Source organism: Vigna angularis, chromosome 5 (assembly GCF_016808095.1).
Source record: "Vigna angularis cultivar LongXiaoDou No.4 chromosome 5, ASM1680809v1, whole genome shotgun sequence".
NCBI classification, from domain to species: Eukaryota; Viridiplantae; Streptophyta; class Magnoliopsida; order Fabales; family Fabaceae; genus Vigna; species Vigna angularis.
In genome coordinates, this window is record NC_068974.1 from 30,389,622 (window position 1) to 30,405,504 (window position 15,883).

At 28.5% G+C, this 15,883-nt stretch overlaps 1 protein-coding gene across 1 annotated transcript; it reads left to right on the top strand.

Moving 5' to 3' along the window:
- Window positions 1-13,448: 13,448 nt before the first annotated feature.
- On the top strand, window positions 13,449-15,783 carry LOC108339545 (autophagy-related protein 8C-like). The gene is made up of 6 exons (XM_052877892.1): window positions 13,449-13,577; window positions 13,725-13,771; window positions 14,232-14,287; window positions 14,371-14,423; window positions 15,206-15,324; window positions 15,448-15,783. The coding sequence occupies exons 2-6, from the start codon at window positions 13,735-13,737 to the stop codon at window positions 15,543-15,545; spliced, it is 363 nt and encodes a 120-aa protein (XP_052733852.1). The 5' UTR covers window positions 13,449-13,577; window positions 13,725-13,734; the 3' UTR covers window positions 15,546-15,783.
- The last annotated feature ends 100 nt before the right edge of the window (window positions 15,784-15,883 follow it).

Below are 15,883 nucleotides of genomic sequence, written 5' to 3' on the forward strand. Positions count from 1 at the left end.
GACAATTTTAAAAAACAATATACTTTAAAAAAATGATTGAATTTTAAGTTTTTATAAATTTGGATATTTTTAATAGATTTTCTATTGAATTTATTTAGATCAGTACTCAAAATTTTTATATTTTCAATTGACCATTTTGACCATTTATTGCTTAAGTTTTTTTGTTAATTAAATGTTGTGAATGTTATTTTGTCTTATTATTTTATTTATTTGTCTACACGTGTTCGTTAGGTGACACGTATTTTATTTTATTATCTAATTTACTTGTTTTCACGTGTTAAGAAAAATAAAGTTTTGCGATTAATATAAAAATGAAATTGTAATTATTATCTAACTCTCAATGTTTTCATTACAAACGCGTTGAATAATAAAAATGATTGCGTTGAATAATAAAATTGATTTATGGGAAAAGTTATATGATTATTGCGAGTAAGACATTTTCAATAAAAATAATAAAAATCACTCCTCGTTCAATGAAGAAAGTTTCATGTTGAATTGAAATGGATTGCGGAATTAGTGAATGATGCTGAAAGAACTTTGAAATATAGAGATTAGGTGTTTGTATAATAGATCTCGAAATGTGTTTCTTACAAAAGGTTCAATTAACTTTCAAAGAAAATATATATAACAAAATATCTAAAAGAAAGATATTATTTTAATGATGAGATTTTATCATTATTTTATATTAATCATAATATTATTTTATATTAACTAAAAAATTTTATTTTTCTTAAAAATAAATAAACAAGATAATAAAAAAATAAGACACAAACTCAATAAAAAAAATTAGATTATAGATAAAATGTCTTTAATAAAAACTTAATAAAATTATTCAATTTTATGAATGACTTAACTTAGTTAATTCTTAAAAATATGACATACTAAGTTAAAATCTAGAATGTTATTTTTTATAACAATTGTAAGTTACTACGTATATCACGTATATCACAATAAAAAAATTATTTACACAATATTATCTATAAAATAATTTATTTTAATAATTATAATTTATTTTATTTATAATTATATCTATAATTATATACATCTTTTATTATTATTATTTAAAATTTAAATAAAATTTAAATATTTAAAAATACGGACATATTAAAGCACCTATATTTAAGCTGGATTATATAATTTGTTTTATTAGGAATTATATCTCATGAAACATTATACCCATAAATGTCATTCTCACTGTCATATTTGGCTGTCATATTTGATTGCTATTCAGTAACTTTGGCAAAGTTAAATACATAAAAAAAAAAGTAAAAGAACATATAAAAATAGGTAAATGTAATTATAATATGGTATCCAGAAATATCTTACAACATGAGAGTGTGAGAGATAATCCTAACTTCCTACCAAACATAAAAATATCTTTAAAGTATATATATATCTTCATATTTTAAAGATCACGTGAAATAAACCATCATTAATAAATGTAATATTTTTATATGCAATTAAATATATTGTGCATGTGTGTTGGTATATATATATAGAAGCAGATATCTGGTGAGTATATTAACTATGCCCATGAATAATTGATAATAGAGAGAGGCAAGGTCTCACAAAATACCTCAACAACATAACTCTGCTTCACAGTTATTCCATGTGCATTCATGCCTAACTTATTTCTTCATGTGTGTGTATATATATAAATCTTTCGGTGTTTTAATTTTTATATTATTGTTTCAAAAACCTAATATTTAATTGTGTAATTTTTTCGTTTGCACTTTTTTTTTTTTGCATACTTAAGTAATAAAGATGAATTTAGTTAAAAAAAAGTACTTGATGCTATTTACTGGTAGAAAATATTATAGAATATTGTTTCAGAAAGGTGTAAATGAAGTATTTGAAAATGGTATACAAAATTACAAATCAATAAATAAGGGTGATGTAGGCTAAATATCCTTAAATTAAATAAGATAGAAGAACACACCAAGAAATTGTAGATTACAGAAAATTAGGAAGCAATAAATAAGAATAATTACATCATACATAAATTATGTAAAAAAAAAAAACTTTCAGCACAAAATATTAATGCATGTGAAGAGTAAAAGTATATTTATATAAGCCAAGTCTATGTTAAAACTTAGAAAATACGAACTACAAATTGTAAATGTTCCAAAAAAAAATCATCCTAAAAGAATATCTTTGTGTAAACTCTTTATATAAGGTCTAATCATCATAAATTATTTTAACAAAGTAAACAAATCACAAAACAATATATGTCATGAACCTTCAAAACACTTGTATTTTACTATTAAAAGAACCATAATATGCAGAAATAATAAACTCTTAGAAACTAGGTTAAGAATAAGAAAGAAAACAAGAGAATGAAAGTACAGAAGAACCTGCATATTGCATACATGTCTAAGAGTGCAAAGAGAAGAAGCATCATTCAGGGGTGTGAAGAGCAGTGGCTCGTGATATTGGCACGGCTCAATGAAAAAACAGGACCCTAACACTCTTTGAGCATTGCTTTCTTATTGAACCGGACCAATATCCCGTTGAACCGGTCCCCTCTACCCCTCATTGCCACCACTAACCATAGTTCTTTGCTGCAACTTCTCTTGAAGCATCTGCAGAAAAACGAACACAAACACTACAGCATAACAAAACTTGAGAAGGGTTTCACCATAAGAAGAAGAATAATGAAACATAACACATTGATGTAAAGGTTTAAATGAGCAGAAGAGAAGCAGGAAGAGACTGACAGTGATCTATGAATGGAGAAGAAGTTATCACCATATAGGGGTGGACATGTTCATGAAGAAAACAAAGAGAAAAGAGAGAGAGAAATGAAGTTTTAAAGAAGGTAGTGGCGAAGCAAACATAAAAGCAGAAAATAAGGGTATAGTGGTGGTGGCATTGAAGGAGTTGCATTAAATTCTCAACCACCATGGCACTGAGGAAGTTGGAATATTAATTTAAGGAGGTACAGGAATCGTGAAAAGGGTGAGAGGAGACAAATCTGAGGCTTTAAATGAGAGCATTTATGGATTGTGGTGTGGAAGGAGAGGGATGTTGGTTCAGTTGAATCAGCATTTATGAATCAAACAGTGAAAAAGAAGGTTTGCTTTTGTGGGTTTAGGCTTCTGCTACTCATAGCCATCATCATATACTAAGCCTCTCATGTGAGGCACTTCGTAGGTTCAGTCATGAATGATTCCTCTACAACAATGCAATTCATCATCAGAAACAGAACAACCAGATGCAGCAAAAACAGCAGCACCAGCATCATCTTCTCTATGTATGTATGTGTGTCTATGGTTCCTCCAATTTTTTGCTACAAATGAGGAGAAAATGATGATTATGAAGTGGGCATCACAACTAGCTCTGCCAAAACTAGCTAAGCAATACATCGTCTTTTAGGTTTTAAGTTTTCCTTTGCCTACGTCCTGTTACTTTTAAATTGGGAAATATTCATCACCTAACCATACACTCTCTGCCACATCATTTTTGCATAACATAAAATATTATTCATTCTCACCAAAACCAAATATAATTAAATGCTCTGTGTCATTATAAAATACAACAATTTGAATTCAAATGCTACCATCCATCGGAGTATATAATAATATTTCTTCAAAAAAAAATTTAATTTATATATATATTGTCTAAGATTTTACGTACCATATTTGAAATTAGAAAAATCTACCATTATGGTAAAAATTGCGTAAGAATGAGAAAAGTGTACCAAAATACAAAACTTAAATAAGTTGTATTTGAGAAATATGTCTTCGTCTTTAAGACTTGGTGTTTCTGAAACATGTATAACTTTAATTTTTTGTTTTTAACACACTAAAAAGTTGAATTTGACATACACTTCTTTGTTTCGAATATTTTCTTTGTTAGAGTTGCATTTGATAAATACAAATTTTATTTATTTTTTTACTGAATTTTTATCAAATATTCTACTTTGCTTTTTTACGATATTAATACAAAACAATTACGTAAAATAATCAAATATACCTTTTAAATAGTGAAAAATAAAAAGTTAAAACCGTATCTGTCTTCTTCAAGACAAAGTCTTTCTTTTCAAATAGGACTTACCCAATTTTATAATTTTTTTTTATAATATGACCATTTTGATAATTTCTTTTTTCAAGAAATTACCCTGAAATAGTAAATTTTCCTTGAAAGGTATAGAAGAATTCATATCTTTTTTATATTTGGTGAGTAATTGGCCATATAGAAAATGGAAATTTTGTGTAAGTCTTTTAAAAACAATGCATTATTTATTATTATTATTATAAAATAGCTTAAATTAAAGACGCCTTGAAGAATCAAATAAAGGAAGGATGTTCCAAATAAACATGAGATTATGTAAAAGTGTAAAGATGGAAATTGGATATATATATATATATATATATATATATATATGCATGTATAAATGGCTGAACTTGTGTAGTTAGACGACAAAGAACTGCACATGTTATTTATTTAATAATTGCCATAATCCTTTTGAGAATACTAAAAACAGCACAGGTTGTTGCAGAAGACTCAAGGAGGAATCTTAGAATGAAATTTGGCCAATGATTGATTAATTTTAGTAATATCAATATCCTAAGCAAAAATAAACATTGTGAATATCTCTTTATTAAGAGATATAAATATCGAACTAATGAGTTATATATTTGAAGTTGTTTAAGACGTAAAATAATTGAAGTGGGTATAACTAATTAATAGAGGAAAATGTAGAATTTATATAGAAAAGAATGTGTATTAAGAAGAATTAATATGTGGAAAGTGAGTTATGGTAACTGAAGAGCAGGAAGAAGGACAATAGACAGCAGCATAGGCTTAAAACTTTGGATCCATATTAGACATAATGTTAGTAGGTAGACAGAAACATGTGAGAATGACTACACTGGACCATTAAATTGGGGTGTGAGGTTTGATAGAAGAATGGGAGCACGTGAATGAGAGGGGAATAAAATTTACCAAATTTAAATCTGCCATCACCAAGTACAGTAGTGTGACAAGGCAATATGCATCTTTTCTGGAATTAAACCCTATACCTATCTATCATCTTTTCACATTGCCAATCCACTTCTCTCACACAAAATTTACCACATTGCTTTAAAAGTTTCTCTATTTTTAATGGATTTTTTCTCTAGTTATATCCTCTAAGCTATTCTAAAAAGTGCCTTTTGTAATTAGATTCCCAATGCACAAGACGTGAAAGAGGGAGAATAAGGGTTTTTGAGTTGTCAATCATCCCTATTTAAAAAAAAAAACATTCTTATTTAAGAAAAATATTATGCATTTTATTAGTGATTTAATTAATATTTAGTTTCATATATTAAAGATAAATATTTAATTGTTGTTTAATATTTATTTTATTTAATTAAATTTTATTTTTTTTAAATCTGATAATGTTGTTCCTTCAATTAAATTTACATTAACATTGTTTGTTGGATGTCACATGTTAGTATCTTAAATATTAATTTTTATTCACTACTGCAAAATATATTTTTTATAACGATTTTTTTATATAAGTTAAAATTAATTCGTCATAAAAAGTGGCACACTGGTAGTATCGTAAATATGATAAGTTTTTCTATATCAGTTGCACTCGAAGTAAGTATAAAAAGTGATGTGATGACAAAAAAAGAATGAATATAATTTAATAGATTAACAATTATAAGCAATAGTGCAACACAATAATTGTGTTGAACTCTACAATTTTCTTTTACTCTTGGATTCTTGCTTTATCTTTTTTTTTCCTTTCAATATATTTGTTTCCTTTTGATTTAGATCCATTATTATTATATTTTTTTAATTTTGGAGTTTAGCACACAAACAAAGAAAACTAAGCATATTGTTTTTCAAACACACAAACTCATGCAAGATAAGGTAAACAATTAATTAAGACTACAATCAATAAAAAACACAAAACATAGATAATTGCCACGAATAAAATGTAAAAATGCACAATTTAAAAAAAGAACAAGAAAAATTAAAAACTCAACCGAATTGGATAAAATATTATGGTTTTATTCCTTATAAAACTTTAAGAATAACAAACCAAACAAAATTTCAAAACAAAGCACATAACACAAATATCCAAGATTTTTTTTTTGTTTTTTTTAATATGACAGAAAAATAAGATAAAAAAAATCAAACAAGAACATTGATTTAAATATCATCCTATTTGAGTACAATCACCTTTGAATTTAAATCTTTAAGAAGCACAACAAAAATAAATCAGAGAAGAATGTGGAATAAGACAGGGATGAGGACGCCCCAATCTAACAAATTGATAAGTCAAATGAAGATTCGCCACAAAGATGTTAATCTTTGATAAAAAAAATCATTTCTAATCCAAGAACCAAGATACTCCTTTCTTAAAGAATGCAAATGCATGTAATATAAGTATTTACATTAGCTTTTAGTACCTCTAAGAAAACCTAGAAATCCTAAAATAAAGCCCAAAGCTCAAAACACATAAAAATAACAAAAAATGAAGATTACAGATGTAAATTTTTGCATAGCGAGACCCCCTTACCCAACTAACACAACCTGGCTCGCCTAGTGAATTTAACATTTTTGTAAAATTAAAATAAAAATATATTTTATTTAATTTCTTAAATTATTCTTCAGTTGTGCTCATAAGCTTCATGTTATTTAAGTTTCCTCCTTCATGAAGCATTATAAGATGCAAGGAGACGTGTTTTAATTTTTGACCTTGTCATAGATCATTTGAATTGCAAATGCTCTTATCAAGTTCTTCTCATATATGTTCAGAAAGTAGTCATATATCATATCCTCTTTCTTGAAGAGAATTTGTCCTTAAATTCGTGTAACTTGAAGATTCTTTATTATTCTCCCATTGAGAGAATTCGACTCAAATTCTAGAACTTGAAAATTATTCTTATGTTTGGTAGTGTTAAAAATAGTTATCTCTTTCTAAAATTTCTTTTATCCTTCCATTACATAGATGATTTATTAAGTAGTCATGTGTGAATGGTTTTAGAGTAACTCCCTCCTTAAATTTTTCAAAATCATTTACACCCTCGAGTGTAATGGAACTTATCCCTTTTAATCCTTTAATTTATTTAACTTATTATTAACAGGTACTCCAACCTCTATTTAAAAATAATATAAAATTTTTTGAGTTTGAAATTTTGTTATTTATTCTTTTAAATTTTTTATTAGTTTTAAAAATTAAAATATAATTTTGTTATTACTGGTAGGATTTAGTAGACTGGCCTGATTGGCCAATCAATTGCTCAATCGGGCCCGATTCCTTCTTCATCCACGTATGGGTGCTGTGGTTGTTATAAGGTTTAATACGTATTTTGGTCCCTCTTTTCGTAGGGTGTGTTCAAATTGGTCCTACTTTTTTTCAAAAGTTCACTAAGATCCCACTTTTCGCAAAAACGATGCACGTTACTCCTTTTTTAGGTTTAATACGTATTTTGGTCTCTCTTTTCGTAGGGTCTGTTCAAATTGGTCCAACTTTTTTTCAAAAGTTCCCTATTTTGATCCCTCTTAGTGAACTTTTCGTATTTTGGTGAGCTGTACATTTTTCGTTGAGGTGAACTTTTGAGGGATCAAAATGTACAGCTCACCAAAATACGAAAAGTTCACTAAGAGGGATCAAAATAGGGAACTTTTGAAAAAAAGTAGGACCAATTTGAACAGACCCTACGAAAAGAGGGACCAAAATACGTATTAAACCTAAAAAAGGACTAACGTGCATCGTTTTTGCGAAAAGTGGGATCTTAGTGAACTTTTGAAAAAAAGTAGGACCAATTTGAACAGACCCTACGAAAAGAGGGACCAAAATACGTATTAAACCTTGTTATAATTATATGATAGGAGTACTCGTAATTTTTATCAAAATACAAAATAAAATTATAATACAATATGCATAAAAATAATTATAAAATATGTTAAATTTTATTAATCAGTATAACCATACATTAAAAATAGCTTTTACTTTTCACTGCAACCACTAAATAATAATTTAAGGATAAAAGTAAAAGAGGCCAAAAAAAAAAAATTGTACACACAAAATGCAACTCTCGTTATTAATTTTTATAAATACCAACTTTGGTGTTTTAAAAAATTATATAAGTGACAAAATAACAAAAAATAATTTTAAGTATATATACATATTAATAGTAAGACTTATAAGGTGTTGTATTAAGGTACTAGTAATTTAAGTATTCAACATTGTTTTGGTAAGTAGGGTGAAAAATTATATCTTTACACTTTAAATGACTTCACTTAGTTTTGATATTTTTTTAATATTTTATTGAGTTTTTTTATGCAAAGTCCGAATCCGAGTGGATGGGTACATGCTAAAGACAAGCGCTCAAGCGCTCAAGTCAGTTTTTCAATTAAACGAATCAGTTATTACACTTAAGTCTTAAATGTTCAATAAATGCAGTTACGTATCTCCTTATCTTACCTTTGTATTTATAGATTTCGAAATGAGTTTTTGATTAAGGTTAACCCAATCACGATCCAATATCTTCTTAGCATGTTTTTATCTTATTAATTGAATTATGAAATCTTTGATTTATCTTATTAACAGTGTTTTGAGATTCTTAAAGTTGACTTTCTATATGGTTAATCGACCGGAAACCTTGAACCGATCATTTAGTTTATATGGTACAAACATTAAGGTAATTTCTTTTTTATGTAAAATTCTTAAAATTTATATGATATTGCATTACCTACATATTCAATATAAACAGACTTATTAAAATCTAATCATATACACTTGTAGTAATAACAGAATGAGAAATGTTAATTTTCAACAGTGGAATTTTATTAAATGTCATAAAATAAACCGTGTTCCCTGGTTGCAAGTGTTTATTATTGAGTATAAAAAAAAATATGTATAACTCATAAATGATCCATATGTAAAAATAAATTTCAAAGAAAAAAGCTGATAAAAATAGTAAAAACAATAAAACTAATGAACTCATTTTTTTTATTTAACAAGTTTTAATACGATGATAAATAATAAATTAATTTTGGAATATTAGGTAAAAGTTAATGTCTAACATAAACTTATTTAAATAATTAATTTCAATTTATTATTTTCTCCTTAAATTTACATTGTGTACCTTATCTATTATCTTATTTCATCAATGATTTTATTTATATGATTTATCTCCTCCAAATAAATATGTTATTGAATAAATAAAATGTAAAAACTTAAAAATTAATATTTTAAAAATTAATAGTAATTTAAAAATAGTAATACTCAATTATTTTAATATTAAAAAAATTTAATATAAATAATTTTGTTATAAACCACATTCTTTTAAAACTCAGCACTTTTTTTTTAGTTATTTGACCTCTCTATTCTCTTTCTTGCTTCTTGTTCATCTGATTTAAGATTTGAAACAATAGGGGTAATCCTCATGAAAAACTCTTTAATTTGGATCGATTAGTTTTTTCGTTCGTGTAAATATTTTTATGTCCTTTTTCTTTTAATCTATTTTGTTTTGTCCATGCGTCAATCTTCTTTAAGTTGCATGTGTCGTTTAAGTCATCAATCTTGATTATGGTATGACTTGATCATTCTTGTGATGTTTCTATATATAGATAGAACACATCTTGTGAAGCTAAATGAGTCATGATGTTTTTAGAGACATTAAAGTTGTTTAAAAGGTAAGAGAAGCTAGTAATATATATGATCAATTATTTGGTTCACCTAATCCCTTTTACATGTTTCTTAGTTAAAAAATAACTCACATACCACTTTAAAGTGCCTTATATAAACCAAATTGACCAAATAAATACATCCTATGTAGTTCAAAAATTAAAATTTCACATACCACAAATCTTAAGCTAATTCAGCCAATTTCAGAAATTATCCAACCTACAAATTCTTCAACACTTAACCAGGCAACTCATACAGTTAAAAAACAATCACGCATTCAAATATTACTTGACTCAATTGTTACTAATGACAACTCTAACTATCACATGTTGTTCTATATAAAAAAAAAAAAAACTCAAATCAAATATCATACTCTCGTGACCACAAACAAATAAAGATCTTCTTTGAACTAATTTGAATCACATACATAAATTAAAAGACCAAATATAACTTAAAATATCAAACTAACTCAATATAAATTAAAAATGAACTTATTCTATTTTGAATTAAAATAAATTGGATGCTTAAAATTATTAATAAAAAATGTATACAAGATGAACTAAAACATTTAAAAAAGAAAAAAAAAGATTTAGAATTTTTTTTAGAAAAATAATAATTTTTATAAAATAAAATTCAATTAATAAAATATATGTGTATAGTTTAACTTTTTAAATAATAAAATAGTCGAATGTTATTTTTTTTAAAATTATCACTACTCTTATAAAATTCTATATTCTTATAATTTTTGTTGAAAGTTGTATCCCAAAAATACAGTATCAAAACCATATAATAGAAATATCACAAATTAATAATATTACAGATCAGTCTTACAAAAGAGAATCAGTACAAATACGGTCGAACGACCTTAAAATATTACATGGATGATCATTGCAACAGAAGGACAAAAACCGAACTTACAAAACAGACAAGACAGGAAGTAGGGTAAGCTTATATAATTCAATTCAAAGATCAACATAGATTTCACACAATTCAAATAAACTAAATAATTCATTCACTTTTACATGCAAAGCCTAATACTAGACTCTGACTGTCCGGACGGTATGAATTCTGTGTAGCTACGACGTTCGTGCACCCGGATGATGTAGTAACTAGGATACCCTCAACAGCTGTCATCCGAGGTTAGTCTGTTCCGTCCAAATTAACCATAAGGACGAGGACCTCCTGTCATTCTCACACATGACTTACCCTTCTCTACGTGAGAAACGAGTAATCACGAATATCAGGATGAACCGCGAGCTTAGCATGCCCACATTCATACTTTACCAATTTCGAATATACATTCATGATCTATTCCTCCTCGGAATACTCGTTCATAACCCAAATCATTTCATTCATATCATATTTCATCATCTTTCATTATTAATAATCTCAACCGAACCATTCGTACAAAGATCCCTAAGGATACCAAATATCGAACGTTAAACATCAACCCCGAACAAGACCGAACGCTCGGAGTGAGGCCAAAGGTCTCCAGTTCCAAAACGGATCAAAACCGAAAGTGTGAACATCGGGTTTAAGAAAGAGACTGATTTCAATAATATTTCTCGAGGACGAATATAACTAAACGTTATTTACTAGGTAAGCCAATTGAATGAACTGACTCACGAGAGTTAGACCAAACACCAACAAGCCTAGGCCGAGTACTAAGACTCTAAGTCGAACACCATAGAAACTGATACTGTGGAACATCGAATAATAATAAGTGACAAAATTATATGAAGAAATCGAACACTATGAACACTTAGCTTATTTATAAGTTCATCACTAAGGGGAAACAAGGGCTAGTCAAAGACCAAGCACTATAGAGAGCGAACTCTATTGAATTAGGATGAACGCTGTTATAAAGGTAGCTTACGGAAACGAGAACGAGTGCCTGGTGTAAGACCAAGCACTTGCTTAGTACAAGCACTTGGTGTAAGACCAAGCACTACTAAACTTATAGAGAAAAGGCTTGATAAATATAATAGATACTATTTTAAGTAGTGTTTCAGATCAAACGAAATATACAAATACATATAGATATACCTGAGTTTATAACCGAATACCAAGGAACGACTACCCTTGGCCGAACGCTCATGTACAGTATTACAAATCGAAGACGCTCGTCCTCAACTAGAATTCTTCCCAAATGAAAGAATCCAGTTCCAACTGAGTCTACTAGAAAACCGAACAGTCAAGGATCATTCAGTGAGGAACGTACACTTTCATAGGGAATTACATACTTAGAATTCTTTATATCAATTCATTTCTCAACATCTATTTTCATAAAGTCAAACATCCATATCATAGTAAATATTCATACATCATACAGTCAAAACATATCAACAATCATACTTCATATTCATTCAGCAACTCAACAAACATGCATCCTTTAAAAATGAACGTAGAAACGAACATACAATCAAATTATATAAGCTTCCCTTACCTCTTAAGGTGACCGAAAGCTCATAGATGCAGAATAGGGTTCTCCTCTAACAGAGGCCTTAGCGTTCTACAGTCACGCTTTAAGAAACTATAACAACCACAAGACCAGAAATACTCAGAATGAGAGGATCAACTCATGCAACCAAAAATCTAGGTTTGCATGCGACAGAAAACACACAGATGAGGGAGAGATGAACTTACCAGTCCAGAATCCGAAACTGATTGGTTCAAACGAATGTCCTCTACGTCGGAAGAGTAGAACTGGTGCCTGAGTGGTGATCGGAGAAGAGAAAGAGTGAGATTGTGTAGAGAGAAGTAAGAGTTTTTAGAGAGATGGAGGAGAAAATGGAGTTTCAGAATTTGGAAGAGACGTTGCATGTAGAGAGTGGCGTGAGTTTTGAAAAACTAAGCTTTGCTACCACCGTCAAGGACGAACTACCATTCCGCTGCCCACACCTGTCTCCCACTTTCTGATTTCCAGATTTCCTTCGCTTGACATCTGGCGTCCGCTCAGAGGGGTTTTAGATGCGTTTTTAATGAGGTATGACAAAAGAAATTGATATATTTCAGTTTTAAATGTTTTTCTTTATTTAATTAGAGTTTTCTTATTTACAAAAACTAATTTGATAATATTCAAACTTTCATGAATTTAATGATGTTTTATAAATTTGTAGAAAATATTTTATATATTTCTTGTTTTTGTTAACAGAAATGTTTAGATCTTTATAAAAAAAAATAAAAATAAAAATTTGTTACGATAGCAAATTTTTGAAAACCGGTGGTTACGATACTAATATACTTTAACTTAAATTTTTAAATTATAAAATAAAATATAAAAAATCTAACAAAATCATTTAATTTAGAAAATATTTAAAATTTTGAATTTCTTAACTTTTTTTGTTATTTTTTTTACTTAAGTTATAAGTTCTTTATACTATTGAGTATTTATTATTTTTTATTAAGTATTCAAAATTTTCATGTTTTAATTTAGTTTTTGTTATTTGATTTATTTTTGTTAATTTGATCACATAATTATTATCATTTTACGTACTTGCTTTCATACATTAATAAATGTGTGAAATTTTGTAATTAATATAAAAAGTATCACAATTAGTAATTATTAAGGTGGTGACCACCGTCTTCTAATTCTTCTAATTGATATATATATATATATATATATATATATATATATATATATATATATATATATATATATATAAATGATAAAGTCACAACTATATTACTTTTATTAAACAAAATAATTAAAAGATATTAAAGTTTTGATCATATAATAATTTTAAAAAAAAGATTCAGCAAATTGAAATACAGCACATTCTTCAAAAATTAAGGATTAAAAAATATTCTGAGATAATTACGAAACGTGTCAAGATATGAAAACGTAACTGGATATAACAAGTTTTCCAATATTCCTCTGTTTGTCTTCTCTGATCTCACAAAATTTCTCTCTTCTCCACTATTCTTCACTCTTTTCTCATCTCTGGTAAGCAATATCATTTTTCATTGCAAACTATCTCTGTTTCCCCCTTTTCATTTTTGTTTTATAGTTCATCAACGGATCGCTGCCTTCCTAGCAAACCCTAATTTTTCTTTTATTTTGGGATTTTCTAATCTGTGTCTTTTACTACAGAATCGTTGCCATGGCTAAGAGCTCGTTCAAGATGGAGCACCCTCTCGGTTCGTTTTTCTCGTTTACTTCAATTTTCATCAAATGTTATCGTGCTGTTTTAATTGGGAATTTAAGTTGAGGTTTGGGATTCTCGAAGGGATTTATTTCCTAGTCCCATTTTGTGTGTCTTCCCTACAAAAAATGGAACTTTTTAGTAGATTAATATTTTCCGTTTCATTTTATATTATTTTGCTTAGTATGAAAATGATCTGTGTTATATCACCTGAGTATGCACTTTCTTTTTGTTTGTTGAGAAGATTTTTTTGATTTTGGTTTTTATATGTTATCCTACTTGCTATTAGAAGGGTTTGTTGTTGCTAACGTCTTGTCTGGTTTATTTACTCTTCAATTTCATTGGCGATCTGATTTTTGCATCATGTTAAAGAAAAATGATTCTCTGGAAACTAAACATCATCAGTGAGTGTGCAAGTTTGTATTTCTCTAATATGTCCTAACCTTTCATGCCAGAGAGGAGACAGGCTGAAGCAGCTCGCATAAGAGAGAAGTATCCTGACAGAATTCCAGTAAGACCTTATTTCTTTTGTCTGTATACGTTCTTATCATCCTTTTATTGCTGATTAACTTGGATGATGATGTTTTGATGTAGGTAATTGTTGAAAGGGCAGAGAAGAGTGATGTTCCTGAAATTGACAAGAAAAAGTTAGTTTTTTCTATTCTTTGGAAACTGCAACCGTAAACATTGGCACTGTTTGTTTATTCCAATTATATTTGTTACGTGTTATTACGTTTTGAATGTCAGATAGCTCTCAATTTAAAATTTGGTAAGCATACACCGGACACACTTTAAGTTTCTTACTTTTAATTGAACTTTAGCTATTTTATTTTGTTTGGGGTATTTGAGTCTTCCCCCTTAATAATGTCTGTCCCATCGATTGAGAATGTTCAGCAAACCTAACTAGACTTTGCTTCCAACATGATAAGAAGAATCAGAATCCGTATGTTGTTCTCTTCATTATATGGAATTAAATGGGAAAATAGTAAAGAATATATATATAAAAAAAAATAGATGCTTTTGTGATTTAGTTTATATGAAAAGCTCACAAATTTCAGTATTGGAGGATGTAATGTAATAACTGGTTAGTTTTGTCATACAAATAACTTGGGTTCTAGCCAAAGCTTAGGTGTGAGTTGGGTTCTAGCTAATGCTTAGGTGTTAAGCAAGTGATAGTTTAAGAATTTAGAGAACATTGGCAATCATCTAAATGTTCAACTGGTTAGTTTGGTCATGCAGAGAACTTGGGTTCTGGCCAAAGCTTAGGTGTGAGTTGGGTTCTAGATAATGCTTAGGTGTTAAGCAAGTGAAAGTTTAAGAATTTAGAGAACATTGACAATCATCTAAATGTTCAACTGGTTACGTAATTCATCTCCTTTGTTTCCTCTTTATTTACTGTGTATATTATTGTTCTTTTGGATGACTGTAGGTATCTTGTTCCTGCTGATTTGACTGTTGGGCAGTTTGTGTATGTGGTGAGGAAGAGAATTAAGCTGAGCCCCGAGAAGGCAATCTTCATTTTTGTGAAGAACATCTTACCACCAACTGGTAATGTGTGTTTCTGTGTGTATGGATTTTATGGGTTTGTACGTAGAATATATGTTTACATAACATAATGGTTGTTCTTATGGTTAATTTTGTGAAGTAAGTTGTCATTGTCTGTTCATGCAGCGGCAATGATGTCTGCAATATACGAGGAAAACAAGGACGAAGATGGATTCCTATATATGACTTACAGTGGAGAGAACACATTTGGACTTGTGTTCTGAACCATGACAGGCAACTATATCTGAATAGAAAATCCTAAAATGACCAATGTGAAGAAAATGCTTAATTGTAAATTCTCTTGTTTGATGCTTTTATTGTAAAGTATACTTTTATATCTACTGGAAGTTATTTGAAAGTTGTCGTGTTTGTATCACTTAGTTGCTAATGTTTAGGAGTATGCTTGTTATGTGCTCACACCAATGTATTTCTGATTCGCATAATACAATTATATTTTAAATATCTTAAGGGCCTAAATATCATCTGTGATCAAATTTGACACAAATGGAAGAGAAACTGACTTGAGAACAAGCGTAGTAGGTCATTTATTTTCTTACAACGT